Here is a 22590-nt window from a genome sequence, read left to right as displayed (position 1 = left end):
AAAGGAAGTGAAAAAAGGGGGTATCTATAAACTCTATATGAACTGGTGTCAATCAGAACAGTTAACATCCACCCGACTCACTCTAAAATAAAGCAACTGTGTTGATGGTGAACATGTGAGAGCTCATGCAGACAACAGAGAATCAGGTTTGGTTGATGTCAGTTATCTTGGGTCCGAGCGTGACCCAATTAGTTTTACTGCACTGCAGCAGAAAATTTAACACCATTCAAAAAAAAAAAAAAAAAAACCACCCCGAAAATTACTGAGGCATGTACGTACACACACCCATGTGCACATTCACTCAGTGAGAGTTTTGCAGTTTACAGCTGATGCTGCAGTCTGGCAGTTCTCTGTAAGCCCAGATCTGGGAGCAGAGAAGGGGAGCATTATCTGGTTGGGATTTTATGATGGGGCAGGATGACGTGCTGACTTGATTCGCCAATGGCAAAAAAAAAAAAAAAAATTCTGGGAGCTAGAATGAGGGGAGGAAGGCAAGGCTACAGCAATTGCTATGCTGTAATGCATTTAATTTGGCTTAAAGGTGAGAATGCTACTTGAAAAATGCAGTGATTTCTACAACTGAGTGACAACTTTTGTCTCTCTGCATGAGAGAGGAAAAAAAAAAAAACCCCACAAAAAACACACATGATGTGAGATGGAGTAAAGCTGAATAAATGAGATTTTCATGGTAAATCAGTGTGCAATAAATCTGCTGTGAAACTGACTGACTGTACCTGCATGCCCAGCATGAGTAACTGTGCTACTGCAGAGTTTTGGTGACTTACCCGGTATCCCAGAGGGAGTAGAAACGCCCACTCCATGGAGCAATGTAACCTGAGAAAGAAACACACAACATCCATATGTACTTAGGCACAATGTACTCACAAGTGCAACAAAACAAACAGGCCAGCATCCACGGTCGGTGATCTGTGTATTTTGTCACACACCGGTGGAACAATTAATTGGTCCGCTACGCTCCTCCTGCATGTATCGATCATGAAATTACTCTCTGATGTGGGCGGTGCGATGATAAATGAGAGCACGGAAACTAATCACCGCTGTTAGAGAGCCAGCAGGTGGTCCTTTTCTATGCGGATAATAGATGGGTGCTTCTATTGTCTTACTGATTCCAATCAGAGAGCGCTATTGTTTTACACGAAGCATCTCAATGACCTTAGATGAGGGCTGTAATTACCTGGCCTGCACTCAGTATCCAAAGAAGACCTAATGGCACTAAAGGTTCAGGTGATTTCGGGTACAAAGTAATAAAGCACATTTGTCAAAGACTTGCATAACTCACAGGTCAAATCAATCCTTATGTATTGTACATTCATCCCATTTTTTAAACCCTGGCTTCTGATTGGCTGTCATTTGCAAGAAGGTTTGAACAGCAAGTTGGTGGGTCTCTGCACGTCCATCAAAATTACAGTATGTGTAACATAATAGGACGTGCGTAAGCCCACTATAAAGAAGCTGCACAGTGTCTTTGATTACATAAGACCCCAGAATAAATACTTATAATGTACGATTAAATTATAAATTATATTTCTGTGACATTTTAATAAGGAAAGCTGCTGCTCCCTCTGTGGTGGGGGTCATTACAGAGGGCAGCTCCGCATGTGTGATTTGACAGATTTTTAAACCAGATGCCGCTCCTGAAACTTTCATTTGTTAGGCGAACGTGTAAACCACTACACTACAGAGTCATGTCCACATCTTTTTAATATTTCATCTAAGGATCCTACGATCTTTTCTGGGATCATAATTCATGCAAAAGTAAAGCATCATCTGTTTTCTTAAAAAAGTTCAGACTTTTTTGTTAAGCAAACAAACATGATGCTGGCTTTGGCAGATGTTACATTTGAAGAACGTGTTTTTGTCTTGTTTAGGCTCCCGAAAGATTTAAGATCTGTACTGTTCAAACTCTAAGGTCAAAGTCCTTTGGAGAACTGAGGCATACATTTAAATTTTCTTAAAAAAAATAAAAATAAAAAAAAAGTTATACACAGATGTTCACTCACTAGACTGATAGAGAAATAACATCCAAAGTTTATAAAGCTAAATGTGTGGAACTAAGATTTGGAAAACGACATCTCTGCAGAGGATTGGAAACCATCTGATGTGGTGAAGCCATGTGAAGCAACTAAAAGTACCTTTCAGGGGAACTGCATAAAGCCAAGTCAATCACACTACAATGCAGGTTTTGGTCCATTACATCTTTTTTAGTGAATCGGAATACATCCTAGCAGTCAGGTTCTCCTTTCAACAAGATTACAATGCTCTGAGAGGACTGTTAGAGGCACTGATTTCAACTGTGTGATCATTTGAGGTTTTTTTTAATGGTTCTTCTGAACTGACAAGCGTTCCTACTTTTTTGTCCATCCCATTCACACCAACTGAGATCCATGAAGTAAGAGAGCCACTTCCCCGTGTAATGCCACGCGCTTCAACAGCACTCTGCGGCACAGAGGAGAGTGACAGCCTAATGATATAGTGAGAGATTTCTTAGCCCTGATGTGTCAGAACAGAGTGATTTAGAAAAGCTCACCTGTGCAGCGCAGTGCATTTCAGCTGAATGACCTGCCTATTCACTTTCATTCTAGTGCTGATTACAGTTCATCCGTAGAAAGCAGAACTATTATCTCTGATAGAGTAAAGGCTCCATCATGAAAATTGCCATCACAATCACGTTTGCTCAGTCGTTCTTGTGTCGTTCCTCTCACAGCATCATTTTTTCCTAATAGCGATGGACTGTGTAATAGGACATGACTTCCTTATACCGCTCACGAAAAATCCCAGACTAACGCCATGCTGTTCTGACTTATCATTACCCTTTGGAGATATGTTAAATGTTGCACACACGTGGAACTGAGTGACTAGCCAACTGAAGAATAGCTTCTGTGAAGTCTTAATAACCATGTCTCGCCATGAAAACAGAAATATTATGTAATTATAGGATTGTATGTGTAAAAATCCATCCCTTTGTATACAGTCTGCAGTCATAAGGAATACACAACAAGACTGTATTAGGCTATCACTATCTATGCAAGCGCCTTGAGGCAACTGTTGTTGTGATTTGGCGCTATATAAATAAAATTGAATTGAAAAATTGAAAATGTGCCAAAGACTGCAGCTGCATGACACATTCTGCCCCTACTCCCAGCACAAACTGCAAAATGTTGTGAAACTGCACTGCATATAAGCATGAGCTTGGGAAAAGCTAGTTAAATCGCTTTTGAGCAAAAACCCCAAAGCTTTAAGAGAATTTTACACTGATGAGTCTCTACATCCAGTTTGTGTCCCAGTGCCCACTGAGACCACCGTCACAGCTCTCTCCAGGCAGAGAGCAAAAATCTGCACATCCAAGTAAAAACCTGCAAGTGCAAGACCAAAAAGAACCAGAAGATTTGGAAATAAAGTGAAACTATTAGTGTTTTGATACTTTACTAAGCAGGAGCCAAATATTGTGCAGATTTTCCCAGATTTTTTGCCCTCTGCATGATCATTTACACAGGAACGTGTATATCCTGACAGCAGAAGGTCCATGTTCACAGTCTGCATTGACACCTGTGAGGACAAACGGTTGAATGGACAATCAGGAATGGGGACTGTTTGGATTTAGACTGTTGTAAAAGTGAACAAGTGCCATTCAAGTGGATAGGGCTCTGCCTTCAGACACACACGGTGGTGTTAGTGGAACTTCCATGATCAGTGACACCAGGGCAGCGGTCCCATAGGAAGATACAGTATTTAGACCAGGGTCATCAATGTTATCAAATCTTTCTGGAGTGACTGCATATCCAAATTGTTAACATATCATAGGATGTTCTCAGCACTAAAAAAACTTAGATTAAACTTTACTGCATGTTATTTCTCTGCTTCTCGCCACATATTTATCCATCTTTACTACACACTGTCAAATAAAACAACCAGCCTTATAATAGATAACCAACCTGTGTATGTCAGATAGATGACAGAGAGAAAAACAACTCCAGCAGCCAGAGAGACTCCCAAGAAGAAGAGAGTCTGGAACTCCTGCCTGGTCAGTCTGTCCTTTAGGTACTGTAGGAAGGCGTAGACCTGTAGCAGCACAAACACACCTGCAGAGACACAGTGCAAACAAGACTGGGTTTAAGATCTGAAATAAACACAACCAGAAAATATATGCAAAACTTTGTTTAAAGTCACCAGAAGAGAGGCAAACTGAGAAGTTGTATCTGACAACGTAAAAATAAAGCTGCAGATAATTACATCTTTTTTTAGAGCACGCAAAGCAAATGCTTCCATGGAAATGAGCAAACGTCATAGGCAAGACATGCATTCAATCTACACTTCAGCCTTCACAGTAGAAATCTAGCTTTTAGCATACTGTGCAGTGTTTGACAAAGTATGAGAGTAGTGCAGATTTTTTTGCAAGTATAAAAAGGATTCTACTGAATGTTAGAAAACCTGACTTGCTCCATAGCTTTGCAGTAAACATATTCCAGACTTCCAACAATACTTTCCACCCTTACCCCAGGTGACTGGTTACTGACCTGCTGCAGCCATGTGTTCACTGGTCCTGATTGGCTGAAAGCCCACAAATGGGATCTGCATGGACAGGATGAGGCCGATGATGTAGAAAGTGCTGTAGGCTGCAGGAAGAAAACCACCAGTTAAGACCAGATGAGCACAGTCAACTGTGTTACATGTGTTTACCTTCACTCACATCAGTCTGAATCTAATCCAGTCAGCACACTGGCCAACTGATGAATAGATTCTACTAACAAGTGCAGCGTGTACATGCAAAATCTATCCGGTTCCTCTGAGCCCCACATTTGCTGACAGAATCCTTCACTGTACTGATCATACAATCATTTTAGTTTATTTTAACTCAGTCCCACAAATTCCATGCAGCTGCACAAAATACTCATTACAGCACTGCAAACCACCACAGCTGAAAACAAACCGCTATTAATCAAACCGCATCCCCTTTTTTATTTTTCCTCTGAAACTAAACTTTGTATTTGCGACGTATTTTTATGTGTCATTAAGAATCAGTGCTCTCCGGGCAACTTCCAGTGTAAGAAGTGGGTAAGCAGAGGCTTTCATTTGAGCTGTTCACAATGACAGAATGACCTTTCACTGCAGAAATAACACTGTACAGATATCACAGATGTAAGTACTTCATCACATGAGGTAGCACACAATTTACATCATACAGAAAACCTGAACTGGACAGAAGGACCTACATTTGGCACATTAATCTTAATTAAAAAAAACCGTGTCCCTGTTTAACATGCACGAATGCATCTGTGGCAGCTACTGTGTTTCTAATTACCAGAGACTTGGGGAATGTGTTGGTAATGTGAATAAATGAAACAGAATGTCCGCGATTCAAAGAAAGATTTAATTAGAATGAGAAAGATGGCGTCTGAGAAGAAATGGCGTTTGTCATTTTAGAAGAGCTGCAAACAAACCCAGAAAAGTCCTTGATGCTGAACACAAGAAAAAGAAAGAAACAAAAAAGGCCTTTTGAGCCTAAATTATGACTGACAGTGTAAGAGCGACTTAAGAGTTCAAATGATTTACACACTTGGGAGTCAGCGGCACAACCAGAATATGTCGACTAAACCTGAAAACCATTTCAAATAAGCGCTCAGGGATCAGACACACTTAAACAGAGCTTCAGGAATAAAAGCCTCCAAACAAGTCCTGCTAGTTAATAATAAAAAAAAAAAACTTCCACTACACAACTAATGAAACAACAGGCTAACACGCAAGCTGAGAATGTGCACCTGCTAGAGCCATCTGACTCATGTTTCTATACTTGTTTCTATATTCTATTTGTACAGCTCCAGATCACAACATCAGTTATTTGAAGGAGCTTAATATTTTAAGGCAGGGGTGTCAAACATAAGGCCCATGGGGCCAGAATCGACTGGTCAAATACTGGCCCACTGAACAGCTTTGACAAATGTTTAGTAGGACAGACCTCCCAATGACCATCCACACCATCTTATATTATGATATCTCAGGAAATAAATGTGCAGTTGAACTTCTTTACACTGGCAGAAAGGAGAGTTTCCCCTGGTCAGGCCCATTTAAGATCAAAGCGTGCCCTCAATGTAAAAATCCTCACTAACACTGGAGAACAACAAGACGATGGGGGTTTGCCTCGTTCTCCTCCAAGCTCGTTTGGTGGCCTGCCATCACCGACTACTGCCTCATGTCACGATATTGTAGGCTCTGCAGCTGCACATAATCACCTACAGCCTACTGTGTGGGTGTGTCTTGCTTTCTCTACTGCACCTTAGGTACACCCCTCGACTGCACTTAATAATTATGCCAGGGAACACTTGGGGACAGGGACAGGAGAGCTTCAGAGTGGCTTTGTGGCTGTTAATGCTGCTCTATGGAGCAAAACCTTTGCGTTCCTGCTCCAGACACTGTTTGACATTTTTAGAGCCAAATAACCTCAAGTTTGACCTAATCTGCAAAGAAGAGGACAGATCATCCAGGCCTTTATATCTTTAAGGCATACATATTTTAAACTATGTTTACCGTGGCTACACTTTTTACATTTGCAGTGAATCCATAAAGGAGATTTCTTGTACCAAACTGACTGAATGGCTAGGAAACAAGATTCAATGATGAAAACAGTGATGTCCTGCACAATGTTAGTTTAAGCAGTTGATGTATTTAAATAGAACATTAAGTGAATTGTTGCTGTATGCCAGGAGAAAACAATGTGGTTGTCACTCTGTAACAATAGTAAGGATTCCAATTTCCACTTGAGCCTCAAAAAAGCACATCTAAGGGAAGTGTGGGGTAGGGGGGTGTGGAGGGAGGTGGTTGGGTTCTACACCAATTTGTTCATGAGAAAGGAATCAAACATCAGCCCCCCACTGCTGTCTTCACAAGCTGACATGATTATTATTGCTATTGCACCGAGAGATGTCTCACTCCGAAAGGAAAAAAGACATACACTCAGTTTTCTTTTTAATATTCAAACTGCCTTGACCCAACTGAAGGGAACAAAGAGGAACAGGAAGTTCAAATGTTCCACTATCCAATCAGATATGTATATTTCCTCTCCTCCTCTGGCAGTCCTCTAGAGATCCCCCACGTGTGGGCCCACAAAGCAAACTTTATATTTCCATGTAAAAGCAGCGCAGCTTGTTTGGTCGCTGACTCGATCAATCTCCCTCCTTGACTGTCTTTTGATGACGGTAACATTATCAAGGACGAGGAAAATGGAAATAAAGACTGCTGATGCTGGCCTGATCTGATTCACCAACTGCTCTGGTAAATTAATGTAAGGAAACACCTTGCTCTAGCCGCGCTGATGCACTGAGCTGAAACATTGATATGCGCGTACAGTCTACTGTGATCAAACAGAATTAGACTTGAAATAAATCCTTTGTAAAAATGATATTGTGACATAAATTAGATTCAACACTATGGTGTGTTTTTCAAAGCTGTAGCTGCTGGGAGTGTATTGCATCACATTGAGAAGGGCTTTTATGATTTTGATGCTGATTAAAAGTGAACAGATTAAGTTTAGCAGAGACAGACTTGGAGCAGGGCTCCATGTTTGATAATAGCTGTACCTAATGACCTTATAAGTCATATAAAGTGGAAATACAGAACTACACTAATATGTATATAAAGCACATGCTTTCTGTTCTGATAGGTGTAGTTAGGTGGAGCTGCTTTCACTGATAAACTGTTGGGAACCTTATATAAGAAAATATTCAGGCACACATCCATCTCAAAGACATTACTATCACACCACTGCGTATTACTGTAGAGTCTTTACCTTACAGCACCTTAAGGTGGCTGTTTTTGTGCTTGGTGCAATATAGAGTGTGCTTCCCAGGTATATTAATGGCTGTCACTTTTTATTCTATATTTGCCTGCGTCTTGACTCGTTTATTAGTGAACTACTTAAAGTGTTATTTTGCTCTTATTTTGGAAATTTAGTGGCTGTGTACCAGCGAGCCCCGGCCTTCACATTGCTGTTGTGTCAGTTCTTCATATCATTTAACCACTTCTCCAGAAAGTCTGTTGTTTTGAAGTTGGGCAAAACTTTCCATAGCCGGGGGAACTGAGGCTGATATGTGTGATATGATCAAAATCTCATATCCCGATATCAGACATTTCTCATACCGATAATGATGTATATCACAAAATGGTGCTTTTTCTGTAAATTCTGTGAATCTCGGGTAACTCGACTTGTGTGAAGTGTTTTCAGCTGGGCGTCATGTACCTGGAGTTGAGTATTTTTGACCCATGCATGAAACTATACATGTTTAGACATAAGTTGTAACGCCATTTTCTTTGTGAGTCTTTATTACATGGCGTGGCACCATGTAATGTTTGTTTGAGCACCTGACTAGGCCTGCACAATAAATCGAAAATTTATTGTCATCGCGATATCAGCCTGTGCGATGGGCCCATCGCAAAAGACGGCGTAAACTGCGATAATTGGGTGCCTTAAAATGTTTACACACGTGCTTTAAAGAATTTACCAATCAAAGAAACCCCTTTAAACATTTGACCAGTCGAATAGAGCCTTTCACGGCATTAACCAATCAAATGGATTAGAGGCCTGCCTCCTACGTAGGTGAGGAGCGAACAACGCTGCAGCAACGAGTCAGAGTTGTAATGGCTGAGAGCCAGACGCATGACGAGAACGCTACTGACTATGAACTCGTGACTAAAAAAAAAAAAAAATAGTACCTCGCTTATTTGGAGGTGCTTTGGATTTGATAAAGACGACGTTCTCCAAACACAGGTACTCTGCTAAACTTGCCGAACACTCGTGGCAACCACCAGAGGAAACACGACTAATCTCCACCATCATCTTCAATACAACCACAGAGAACTGTTTGAAGAGTTCCAGAAAGATAGGGCTAGCCAAACAAAGGTTGGTAATGTTAAGACAAGAGCACAGCAGTCCAACAGCCGTCTCTGTATCAGAGTTTTTCAAGTGGAACTCCTTATGAGAAAACGTCGAAGCGGTACAAAGAAATAACAGAGGCCATCACACACTTTTTGGCTAAAGACATGATGCCTATAAATACAGTTAGCAGAGAGGGCTTCACCAGTCTGATACATAAAGTGGACCGGAGACACCGCATCCCCTCACGAAACTACTTTTCCAAGTCCCCATTCCACAAATGAGGTAGCCCCTTGCTCCTTCTGTTTGGAGCTACCTGATTCTGCCTCATCTTCACTGGCCATGCTGGTATTCTCTGTGCCTGCATCCACACAGTGACCATCCAAACAATTAAAAAATATTACCGTAAACAGTGCATTTTGCGACACCATGAAACAAACGATAGCGTATAATGTGAAACGACAGATGTTTTAATTTCGTCATCCGATATATTTCGTCATATCGCACAGCCCTAGGTGGAACTGTATTTCTCCAGCTGGAAGGACGCTATAACCAGACCCTGCATCACATGGAGAAGTGGTCTATCCTACCAAATTCAAGCCCATGCACTCTCTACAGAGGCAGCTGCTTATGTCACAAAGTATATACTCTATTATTTAATTATATTTTTGACTTTGTGTAAACAAGTTTCTTATTGGTAAAAGTGTATGCCACCACTGTGGCATCTACTTAAATCTCTCTGCATTATTTAACATCAAGCAAAAATAAAGAAATAAAAGATCAATATATGTGATCTACTTCTGACACTTTACCCTTCTCTGATAAAGACGCACACAGTGCGTGCTCTCTAGATGCTGAGCAATATGCCGACTCAAGACGAGTACCGAGTCAGAAGTTGAGTCCGATAGAGAAAAAGAGGAATCTGAGTGGGTTTCTATTCAGCTACAGAGGACACACTGCTCATAACGAAATTTCAGCTGGATTTCATTACGGCTTTTCTGCTTTGGAAGACAGGAAAGATGAAGCGAGCGGGGTTTGGGGTGTGACAGTGGGCCACAGACTGGACTCCAAATCACAGTACAAGGTATGCATCACAGAACACAGCGAGCTATTACAGCTTTGAACTAACTCAATTACTGTGTTGCTGCAAGCAGAATGTACGGTGCTGGTCTTCAGAGAGAGACAGACGCAGGAGGTGAGGGGAGGAGGATGAAGGAGGTGAGAGACCAAGGGAGGAAAGCGCCATGTTAAATTATTCATTGTGCCAATAATCCTATTGGAGGATGCAGAACCCAACAGTCGCCCCGTCTCATCTCTACTTTTAGCCTTCTCTTTCTATACTTGTCCTGAGTTCAGCCACTAGTCAGTATGACTTCTTTGATTCCACACTTCACAGCTTTCCCACCAAGTTCCCCTCACCAGTTTGTCTGTACATATCCACATGTCATTTCCAAACGATCATGAGCTCAGCTACCGAGTTCAATCTGAAACAACGGCACGGTGATGTGGCATCAGAGTCAGGATATGATTTGCGATCAGCAAGGCGAGCTCAGGAGTGTGTGACGACGCAAGCTCTTTGAAAGGAAGACCACTTTAATCTTTCCTTTCCCTGCCTGCACTTCCACTTTCAGTCCCGTACTTTTATCCCAGATCCTTTCTGCCCTTCTCTGGGGGATTTGTGTAAACTGAACATCAGTTGCTAATGGATGGTGTTAATTATCAGTAACTGTGTTTATGCAGCGCAGAGATGAAAAAGAAGCACATGGTCTTCTGTGTGGCATCCCCACATGTGCTGGGCCTGAAAGTCTTTTCAAGGAGAGAAAGCAGAGCCTGTGTGTGCATAGCTGCTGAATGCACCCCTACATCTTCTCTTGATTCTGCATAAAGTCAACATCAAATGAGCACAACTGCAAACCCTCAAGTCGTCGCTTCCCACTCTTGAATGAATGTAAATGAGTTTGTGTGTGTGTTTTTGCTGCATCTCACCTATGTAGACTCTCCGACTGAAGCGCTGCATGAGCAGCAGGACGAACACATGAAGAGGAATCAAGTTGATTATGAACACATAACCACCCCAAGCAGAAACCTGTCAAAAAACACATTTAATGAGCCCACTTTAATTAATTCAAAGCTTTCATTAATGGCGGGGCGGAATCATTTGGATTATGCATGCAGAAAGGCCTACCTCCACACATACACAGACCGCTACATGGCTAGCTTATCCCCGCTGAATGTGTACAATGCTTTCGACTGTAGCAGATAATCAGTAGAAGTATAACTGGCCCACGAATCCCTAAAGAGTGACTGTGTTTTCTCTTTTATTCACTTCAATAATGAGACGCTTTGCAATAAGGAGGGTGCAAAGCTACACAGCCCACCTGTGAGCTGTGAAATCATTATGAGCTTCAGCATTACAACTGGCATTCACATTATGCTGCTGGTACAAACCCCTCAGAAGCACAAACACACAGACACACATGCACAGAACAAAGATACACACACACGCAACCCTTTTCAAGCTTTGTTCTGATTCGTCTCAAAGTGTCATGTAACTGCCAGGCAGCGAGCGGCTGCCAGTGAAGCGGCGTCACAGTTTACAGCACGAGGTGATTCTTCACATTCTGACGTGAATGATGGGCAGGTTAAGGGAACGGTTCCCCCGAGGACATTTTTCATGTCTTCGTCTGATGAAAATGGCTCCCGGTGGTTCGAGTGCAACAAAGTTTGATGGACATCATAACTGCTGCAACAGTTCTGTGAAGGGCACGGCGATCCGCACTGACAGTGCTTCAGAGTGACTCTGCGATCCACAAGTTGCTCTCCTTTTCAGTTTAAGGTTCAGGCCCCGTCCTTATCAAGTGTCAGAATCACTCTCTCTAAGGAACTGTGCTCAAAGTGAGCCTTGGACTACAAATGCTGAAGTTGGGCTAGAGGCTATTTGCTGAACCCCTTCCAATTATTTTCAGCCAGGGGCAGAACATAACAATGACACCGCTAACTAAAAAAAGATCATTTTATGCGTGTGTGTATTAATAACTATTGTAGGTTACCGCTAAAATTAATAAGCAGCTTAAATCAACTACAAACCAACCATATAACAAACTCGAATACTGCGGAAGACGTCTGGAGAAATTCAGGGCGTGCTAAGGCACATTTGATGAAACTAGCTAACCAGGTAGGTAACAGGAGCCAATGAAAGCTAAAAGAGTTAACCAGTGGCACCTGCGTTTAACAGAAGTTAAAAGAAGCCATCATAATCTAAGAGTTATCACTTGCTACCTTTTATAGTTATATTTTAAAGGGGAACCAAAGTGTTTGGCTTAGGGCTGGATCATGTGACCCTGAATCCTCCCTTAGTTAAGCTGCCAAGGCTGCTGGGGGCTTCCCATGATGCACAGCGGTTTTTCTTCACTCTGCGTTTATACACCACTCTGCATTTAATCATTAGTTGTTATTAATCTCTGATTCTCTTCCACAGTGCGTCTTTTGTCCCGTCTCCCTCCCTTCACCCCCAACCGGTCGTGGCAGATGGCTGCCCCTCTTTGAGCCTGGTTCTGCCAGGAGCATCTTCAGAGTTTTTTCTTCCCACTGTCGCCAAGTTCTTGCTCATAGGGCATCTTCTATTATTGTAGGGTCTTTATCTTATAATATAAAGTGCCTGCTGCTGTTGTGATTTAGTGCTATATAAATACAATTGAATTTGTAATATCTACGATATTTTCTTTTGCACGGTGAGAAGGCTTCAAGACATCCTGTTTATATAAGTCAGAAATGGAAGCACTAAGGCAGCCATGGGACCAGGCCTTTGGTTTAAATTTCCAAACTACTGCACAACAATAAAAAAAATATTCCTGATTGTGCCAAACATTCTCATAAAGCACACACACAAGCACACACACAGAGGTACGAGGAATAGTAAACAATAACCTTTAACACTGCATTTGCACATTTAGTCCTTACAACATTCATGAATGATTTCCATCCTCCTGCCATATTAGAACACAAGTGTTACCAGCAAAGTGTCATAATTATAACAAAGGATCTGTGTGTGTTTGTGCGTGTGAGTTCTCACCATATAGAAGTAGGAGAGGCAGCATCCGATGGTCCAGAAAACTGATCCAGTCTTCACAGACTTCACCTGCGGTGTACACCAGAGAGCATTAACCCCACAAACACACACACACACACACACACACACACACACACACACACACACACACGTAAATCAGAGCCTTCCATTAACTAAGCTGCTCTGCTCGCTGTTTCTTTCCTCGATGATTTTGCTCTACTGCTACTTGCCCAACATGATAGTCTGAATTATTCATCATGTTTGCCTCTTTAATGACCCACACACAAAGCAGACCACCATGTCCTACACATCTTTACCTTGCCCACAGCAGGACACAGCAGCTGCTAATGAGGGCTTAACGAGGCTAACGAGCCCTGACTTAACGAAGGTTCAGGTGGGAGCTGTTGCAATTGGCTGCACGGATGATGGAGCCGAACCAATGAGATGTGGTGGATGGAAGATGAGCAGATACTGAATGAAAGTTGAGGACAAGTGAACAAGTGGGGAAACAAGATGATAAAGGGGAATGAGGAGCATTCACTGGAGACTATTAGGCTATTCTGTATTTCACTTAGAGCAGATCTACTAAGCCCTCAAAAGCCTGTATGTGTACTTAAGTATGTGTGTGATTTATTCATGGTGCAATTATTTCAGACTTGCCTGAATCCAGGAAATAGAAATCAGTTCTTGTTCTAGTATTCCCCATCTTTCTATTCCACCACTTAACAGTGACTTCAGGGCTTTTTAACAGGGATAAAGGGGTCCTCTGAATCTCAATGGTATGCTTGAAATGTCATGGTGATGGTCTTTAGTAAGAATAACATTAGCCCATTTGCCCATGTGGACAAATCGCTGAGGACCAGTGTGAGGAATAATCTGTAGAAGCAGAAAGATGCTTAAGCCCTTCTCATCCTGGGACAGATAACACTTCTGGCTTCATCAGTCTGATAAAGCGATGGCATTGTCACCCACACACGGGTCACATGTCGGTGCCTCAGGGCTTCATTCAGACGTTGCTACAACATTCACAAAACCACAGCTCTAATGCAATGAATGCGGTTAGTTTTCTGTTAACTCAAACATTTAATTCTTAAATAGCGACCCTGAGTGACAGCTCCCCTGTCCAAAGTCAACACACTGCCATTGGCAATTTAACAACTCCACAAGTCACTGTGGATGAATCCTGCTGCTGCATCACACTGCAGGGGTTTAATAAACTTTAAGTAGCTTGACCTGCCTCTGCCAATAAATAACTTTTATTGACCAACATTGGTGGTGAAAAGCTGAAAAATGAGATCCTCAGACTTTGTCCTGTTTAACATGTCTGTTTTTTTCATGACGGAGCAGCTTTGAGGCTTCCTTTTACTTGGCGTGAGCTAAAATCCTGGCTGCGTGAGACTGAAAGCAACCATCTCAGGCCAAAATGTTAACACTTGGCAAGCTCCTTTGCTTTTTTCCTTTTTTCATTGTTATTTAAGGCTTTCTCCAAAACAATCGTGTCTTTCAGTGAGCTGAGCGAGTTGCAGAGACCCAAGAGAGACACCCAGGTTTATCTTGCATGCATTTTTAGACTTGTGAGTTTTGAAAGTGATACCATAAGTCCATCACAAAGCAAAGCAAGTGTTACAACTTGGCAGCCACTGAGATGTTTGAGCAACTATTAAAGTCTAAATGGATGGGCATGGTCACTGAGAAATAAAAACTATATGTACAGAGTTCCCAGAGGAACATTAAAAAAAAATGCCCCAAAATAAGGTTTAAAAATATTTTCTTCTACCACACATGCACAGTTTCAAAGTATTACCGCTTCATTTTCAGATAACTCCATAGCGGCTAAAGAGGTGGAAAGTCTCCACCGAAAGAAAAGCACTTGTTCTATCAATGAGTGAAGGACCTTCCGTGTAAAAGTACACTGGAACCTGTCTATTAAAAGGGAAACAAGCTAAAAGCACATGACTTCTTGATGTTACCTGGGTGACTGTGTTTGCAGTCTGTTAACCTACATCCACACCAAGCAGACACAGGGCAGCGTTTTTGTGCACCATATGTTCCCTTGTGTTCACCAGCTAGTTGTTTGTTGGTATAAGGCAGTTAGCATTAGGTTTATCAGAGCTTTATGAAGTGAAAGGTGAAAAAAAAAAGACTAGTCTTAACTATATCTTTCCTCTCAGGCTGAATGACCCTGCTGGGCCTTTGAATCTCCGTGTCACCTCTCATCCTTACTGTTCCAGCCCATCAACAGCTGCTCCGCACTTGGAAAAACCATGCCATTCACAGCTGTTGTTGGGAGGGCAAAAAAACGAGGCTTATGATGTTCTTGCGCACATGCCAGAGAAAATATGGTGAACACAGTAACCAGTGTGAATGAGATGAGTGCAATTACAACATAGAAATGGTTGTCACTCAGCCAGCAGCAATAACAGCTCGAAAACTGGCCCATTTCTTAGTCACCTGCTCCTAGCAACCAGTAGCAACCCACGGATCAGATTTGTCACAGAGCAAATACAGCCCCTACTATGGCATATTTTAATGAGGCATGAATAAAATGGACTTCAGTCAGATCATGAGGCTAGGTCAGTGCTGAGCTGGCTGTTAATTAGTAATCTGGGCAGCAGTACCTCACGTCCTTTGGTTCACTGTTAATCTAAGAATAGTGATTAATGCAGCTTTAAATAAAAGACATGAGTTGTGCTTCAAAGCCTCACACTCTAATTATTCCCTGTATGAGTGATAAGACTATGGCAAGGCTGAAGAAGTATTCAGGCATACCCAGAGGTAGTAAGTGAACTGCAGGGCGAAGATGGCGATCCCTTCATTGTCAAAGGATCCAGCCACGGAGCGGGAGATGTAGCCAGGAACGATGGCAATGAAGCAGGCTGCCAGCAGTCCTGCCCCCTGGTTCCACAGCTCCCTCGTGAGCAGAAAGGTGGAGATGGAGGTCAGGCCGCTGAACACCGGGGCCAGGAACACGCAGACGTCCCGTATGTGGACAGTGATGTGCAGCAGGTTGAGCACATAATGGATCAGGCCTGCTGTGACCATTAGGCCTGGGTACACCTAGAAGGAAGAGGGTTGAAATTTATTCAGAATATCATAAATCTTTATTTCCAATTCACTCAATGTGTTAAAGCCTTATCTAAAAAAAACAGCAATACTCCTGCTGGGACATACAGTGTATAGATTTCATTAATTAATGTGTGCACTGGAAGCCTCCGCCTCCCCCTCTCGCCCAGCTGTGATTGTATCGCTTTCTAAAGATCTCACAAGGGAACGACTGCCCAACCCTAACGCATTGTTTCTACAGACTGCACACACACACACCACTATAATTGTATAGCTTCAGTAGAACATTTTCTCTTCCCAGTGTCACATTATGCAAAAACACATTCAAGCTGTTGTTTTCTCTGATAATGTGAACGCACTAAAGTGCACTCTGGGGAACAGATTAGCCCATAACCCATACAGAGAGATCACACATAAGTTATAAATATAGAGAAGAGGAGGAGTCAGGCGCTCAGAGATGAGTTGTAATGTAATGACGAGTTAAAAGTGACTCCAGCCAGTCTGTCCTTTAGCGGTTATGAAGACAGATCCACTCTGTGTGTCGTACAAGCTCTTACCTCCCCACTTCCCCTCGGAGCCGTTTAGCCATCCAGCCATGCTTTAGTTTGTGTGTGTGTGTGTGTGTGTGTGTGTGTGTGTGTGTGTGTGTGTGTGTGTGTGTGTGTGTGTGTGTGTGGTTTAAAGTGAGCCGATGATGGAAGATTCATCATGATAAGGTGACTCTTGAGAAATAAGGACAAAGAAAGAGGTGCAGTACAGGCAGAAAGTGCACACAATGCCTCATAACTCTGAGTCAGGCATCTCTGACTCGCACTACGCACACAAACACACACATGCACAGAAGACACAAAATACTTACCGTGCCCCCAACTATCCTACCCAGAGGATACCAGGCTCTTTCATCAAACCAGTTGAGGAACTCAAAGAAGCCATTTGTGGTGAGGTGGTGAGTCGACCTGTAGTTGAACCTGAAACAATCAACCAGAGACAGAGACAAAACAGTTAGACACAGTCCAGGACCTATGAGAGACAGTTCAAGATCATGGTCTCCTGACAACGGGGAGCTTCAGTCTGGCTTCAAGTAAATAACAGAACAGCTGCTTCTTATAAAATGCTTTTCTACTCTACTCAAGCACTTAAAGCTCTTTATACAACATGCGGCATTCACACAAGCACTTTTTTGGACATTTAAGTGCCTTCTAACGTTCACACTCTGATGGACGAATTGGAGAGCAAATTGGATTTCATCATTTCGCCCAAAAGTATTTGACTGGAACAGCCAGGGATTAAAACCACCAACCTTATAAATATAACATTTACTTATTTTAAATGCAATTAAAAAAAAACCCGTAATCAACTGATTTAGAGTTTAACTACCATTTTTTGTTTGGTCCGCTTCCAAAGGAAGGGAGGAAGGAAGTGTGTGACTTCTAAAAGTCCAAGTGCGGGGAGTAAATGAATCAATCTACTGACCATCAGCTAGCAAGAATAAGAATGAATACAGACAAAACTACAATTATTAATTCTGCTTATATGTCTAAGGGGGTGAAAGTTTTATGAACTTTAAATATGAATACTGTGTAAAAATAGAAATGCTGCCAACATGACTTTAATGACATTGTTTTACAGGGAAACTGCTGAGCTTGGAAGAATGATTTTGATAACCTGGATGCCTCTCCGTTTCTATCCCTTGCATTTTAACATATAACTACCTCCCACTCACTCTCCATGTCATTTTACAATACAAAACACCTCTTTATCTTTGCCAATTTCTAAACGTTTCTCATTATTCCTGACATGAGGTTCAGTTCCAGTCACGACTAGCAGATCACATAATCATCATTACCTTTGGAGCTCTTTGCAATGACTGAGAAGATAAACAAGCACAGCACGGCTTCCTGTTAGTCTCCTAAATATATAAACCCTCCCCTGCAGGTCCACGTAGCACTCACTGTGGATGACACTCGCCAGGGGTTCAGTTCAGTCACCTCTGGTTTCATATGACTCCCAATCTGCGTTGATTGGTTTATTTGTAATGATGTAAACAGGTAATGGACCACAGCCAAGAGACACCAGTCTAGACATGTATTCAGTACACACATGTGGACACGTCCAACACCTGTGACATGTTTTTTTTTTCTGGGGTATCTAAAAAGAAATATAGCAATCTATAAATGGGACCTGTGTTTCTGTTTCATCAGGGAGTTAAATGTTTTATGAGCCACTGGCTTAAAGCATTTACACTGTGCATGTCCTCACTGCGCCTCTGAAAATATCTTCCATGTTTTTGTAAAGCAAATGGAGACCACAACTTTAACCTGAACATGTTTCCAAACCTTATGCAAGTGATTTAAAAACATCATTCGCCACAAGGCAGGTCAAGGCTTAAGGTAAGAAGAGGCTTGGAGAGTGGGCGATATTTAATGCACAGAGTGGATTTTTTTTTTTTTTTTAAATCTACTAAAGAAAAACCTACATTCAAACCAGGTGTTCCTTAGAGGACACAACTTAGATGTAGGGTTCAGTCTTTTCCTACCATTTCTCAGCATTTCAGGTCTGAGAACTTCCCGACTTGCTTCTACCGCCCAAAACTTTGCAGTATGCTATAACAGACGTCTATATGTAGGAAAAACTGGCCTTTATTTCAGCATTTAAACAGAGCCAGAACTCAAAAAGTGAGGTCAACAGCTTATTCAGTAATTTTAGCAAAAGTATGGTCATGTGGCAAAATGCAATGGTCTTTTTCTTCGCCTATGTGCCATCTCTTCATCAACTTTCTTCATATTCAGTTAGGCAGCTTTTGCACAGTCTTGCTAACAGGCAGAAGATGCTTTTTTCATTTCCACAAACACTACAACAGTAGCTGTAGCTCTGTATTCGACCTATTAACAGTTTGTTGCTGAGAAACCATCAGCACAGGACATCATTACATGGAGCTGAGCACTGCATTTTTATCAAAGTCAGGTCAGATACGTGCCTAGTTTTCCTGCAAACTGCCGGGCGTAACCGTGTTTGTATCGGTCCCCAATGGTTTGGCTGCACCGTTAACACTCGTATGCAAAACCAATTACTGCTAATTGAAAGGGTTGTTGGGTAAACTGGCAGAAACTTGCCTCATCCACACCTTCACATACTACTGTGATCTCAGCTGACACTGTAACAGATGCACAGCTTCATTGCAGTTTTTTTCCCCTCTCCAGTCATGCTCATTTGCTAACATTTTCACTTTTACCTTCTTTTTCTTCCCCAGCCTTCTGCCTGCCTGTTGTTTACAGACAGTGAGACTTTAACTAGAGCAATTCAACTACAGCCCGGTCTATAATTAGATGGTTCAGGTAGACAGAGTGCTGCTATTGTACAAATCCTGCACGTAGCTCTTAGTTTTCAAGCTGAGACTACTCAGCAGTTAGTCTGCTTGTCCCCTGAGCCTCTCCAAAGTATTAGAGTGCTCAATACAAACTGTCCCTCCACGAAAAACAGAACTTGATGGAGGGATTGCAGCATATGGCTTGCTCAGCCCCCTTAGGAGTGAGTTCTAGATTGAGGGTACGTGCGCAGGTTTTTATGCTCACTCTTGGAGGCTGATTGGAGGAAAAAAAAAAAAAAAAAGCAATGAGAGAAAAGGAGCCTGTACATACAACAGAAGTCATCCATCGTGTGTCTGCTGCCCTGGTTCCTCCCTGGTCTGAGAAAATTCCTCTAACTTTCCTCTTACCATTACAGTCTGGGAAAGCCAGAAGTATCCTAAAGCTTTTCAGACAGCCAGTGGATGGGCTAAACACTCACCTCCCACACTCAACACTCTGGATGATGGGCTCTCAAAACCATTTCCAGCCAGGATGTCAGATGAAGCAGAATTCTGTCTCACCCGTGGGATATGGGCTCATTAAAACACAGAAAAACTTTTTTTTAACTCCCCAGAAAAGGCACGCTAGCCTTTATAAATTCAGTCAAGGACATAAAACTAACTCCAGCTACTGTACCAAACAAAAGCTGGTGAATGAGTACCTTTTTTATTTTTTAAATCATTCTATGCTAAAACTCCAGCTTGGTCCCATCCTTTTCCAAATAATAACACCAACTAAAACTGGTATCAGAGACTTAAGAGCTCAACCCAGATAAGAAAATCTGATCCCAGCCACACAGCACTACAGGCAGTGTGGACTCTTGAACCCCAGAAGTTCACACTAAATGAGTCAACAGGGACTTTTAAAGTTCTCTTCTACGGGGAAATGTGTTTTTACACAATTGGATTTTTTTTCTGTATATCAAGGTTTTACATATTCAGAGTGTCATTCAGTAAATTATAGAGTCTGAGTTGTTGGGACTTCAATTTCTTGCTCCATGGCACTGATCAAGGTTTGCACCTTCAAAACTTAAACACTTCAGGGCTCTAAATTAAAGTAAGCAACCACACCGCAGTCTTAAAGGTCAGCCAAGCTGATGGCATTTATGGGAACTAGACAACATTCTCAATTTTGAACAGGAGTGTAAAAGTAAAAGGGCGATAGGATGATCAAGTGAGCAGCATAAACCCAGCAGTAATTGATTGAGTTTTCTCATTTCCACATATTTCTTCTGTTTTCTTTTCTCACCTGAGGTTTTGGGATGTCTGAACAGGCTGATCCTTGCTTAAAACATGCCTCCATAAAATCTGTACTTCACAAAGTGAACCACAATACTGCAGATAAAGTCCTACTTATGTCAGGCCCTTCCCCATGCCTGGAAGATAAAGTAATAAAGCAAATCTAAGATGTATGACAGCACTATTGGCTGACCGAACTCTGCACATTATTCACTCTTTGCTAATAGCTTTAGGGTAGGGTATACAGAGAATATATTCAGATGCCCATTTGTTCAAATCCACTGAGAAAAACCAATGAGCTGTTTACTTCGCTGTTTTTCCACTTAAAGATATTACTCAAGTGGTACATGCATGAGAGATCCAGTACAACATCGAGCCTCAAATCCAGCACTAAGCTTCCATTAGCAGCAGGCTTCTGGGTTAAATACGAACATCTCTTTTCCAGAGTAGAACAAACACTAATCACTCTCAGCCATTCATCATCAGATAATTAAGAGTTGTCTAGAAAAATTATAGTCTGTAAATAATTCAGAGCCAGCAGAAAGCTTTACTGCACTGAGATAAATCTATTTTACCACAGACAACATGTGGTCTTGCTCGGCCCCCGGGGGGCAAAAACTCAAGCAATGAACGAAAAACTATCGTTGGGACAGATTACCATGACAACACCTTCTGCAGGTCGTCTGGAAATTGCAGCAAAACGCTGTCTGCTTGTAATTTCACAGAAGTACCAAACGCATGGTCTGTACATGTATCCATTTATTAGTACAGTGTCTTAGAGTCTCCATTTGGACATTTTCTTGTCTTTTATAGGGATCCACTGATTGTGAGAGACCTGCCACTCAGTGTTCTGAAACAGTATTCTGGTGGTAGAAGTACAACTTCCAGGAAGAAATGCCTTTTAAATCCTGCAAAGGGCACTCAGGTCTGATCTGAGAGATGGCTAATAGCTTGTGTTGTAGGCCGCCACAAACTGCTCAATGATCACCTCTGTTCATGTTCACAGTGGACACAAATGGCGTCCAACTGAACATGCACTTATTGGGAAATTCACCCCCCGTCGCTCTCTGAGGACCAACTCCAAGCTGAAAACTCCACGAGGGGTTCAATACCCGTTTTGAGAACTTAAGCAGCCTCTTAGATGAGAGGTGAGATGTAATCAGAAACAAAATAAGTAAGTCCAGCTCTCTTCATCTGAAGCACATGAGACTGACATGACAGATCATCTCCGGTGTGCTCATTGGCTAATGACTTCTGTTTGACAAGCTATTCAAAACAGGCCTTCATAAACCAGTGAGTGATGTCACGGCAGCTACTTCCAAGAGTGGATGCTGATCATTTTTAGCTTCCTTTGCTTTTTGTTCTTGTTTATTTCTCCTTCTGTTGCAGGGAAACAAAGCTCTTCAAGCCTACATTTTTCAGAATATAGGCAGCACAAATGTGATGTGACAACAGATAAATATTGGCACCGACATCAGTAAATGTCATTTCACTGTCAATATAACAGTATCAGTCAGAGCTGATTTCTGCAGCTGAATCAGAGCCATCGTTTTAGGGCAGAGTGAAGTCAAATATAGGACTCTGCTTTATTATCTCAGAGAACAAGGCCTTTCTCCTCGCTGTGTGCTCTGAAAATTGGCCTGCTGCATCTTTAAACGTGGCAGGCAGCCAAAGTGCAGCCAAAGCGAGGGCAGCATCCCCTTCTAATGACCCGCGCCGCGAGGTTTTCCAAGGACAGGCGGCGCAGCGGCAGCCTCCACAGGCTGATCCTGCTTCCCGCTGCTTTCAGATGGTGTGTGGGGGAGCTCGACACAGGAGGACTGAAAAACACACAGCTCTGAGGAGATGACAGGAAGTGACATCAAAGAGATGAATGCGCAGCTGTACACTTCAATCTCTCTCACACACACACAGCAGATGATATACACACATAATAAAAAAAAAGGCATGCATGCAAAAATATTTACACAAAAAGGTCCCAGAAGAAAT

At 42.2% G+C, this 22590-nt stretch overlaps 1 protein-coding gene across 1 annotated transcript in view; it reads right to left on the bottom strand.

The window, feature by feature from the left end:
* LOC134635996 (dolichyl-diphosphooligosaccharide--protein glycosyltransferase subunit STT3B) overlaps positions 1–22590 on the bottom strand; it is an 81080-nt gene that overhangs the window by 21252 nt on the left and 37238 nt on the right. Inside the window, exons 2-8 of the mRNA XM_063485724.1 lie at positions 16876–16984; positions 15723–16010; positions 12957–13022; positions 10871–10970; positions 4536–4634; positions 3954–4100; positions 786–834 (exon numbers count right to left, since the gene is read on the bottom strand). Of these exons, the coding sequence (XP_063341794.1) occupies positions 786–834; positions 3954–4100; positions 4536–4634; positions 10871–10970; positions 12957–13022; positions 15723–16010; positions 16876–16984 (858 nt within the window). The remainder of the gene's footprint in view (positions 1–785; positions 835–3953; positions 4101–4535; positions 4635–10870; positions 10971–12956; positions 13023–15722; positions 16011–16875; positions 16985–22590) is intronic.

The sequence above is a fragment of the Pelmatolapia mariae genome, linkage group LG10_11 (assembly GCF_036321145.2).
Source record: "Pelmatolapia mariae isolate MD_Pm_ZW linkage group LG10_11, Pm_UMD_F_2, whole genome shotgun sequence".
Classification (NCBI taxonomy): domain Eukaryota; kingdom Metazoa; phylum Chordata; class Actinopteri; order Cichliformes; family Cichlidae; genus Pelmatolapia; species Pelmatolapia mariae.
The sequence above is the reverse complement of the archived record's forward strand: the minus strand, read 5'-3'. Positions and strand labels throughout refer to the sequence as shown.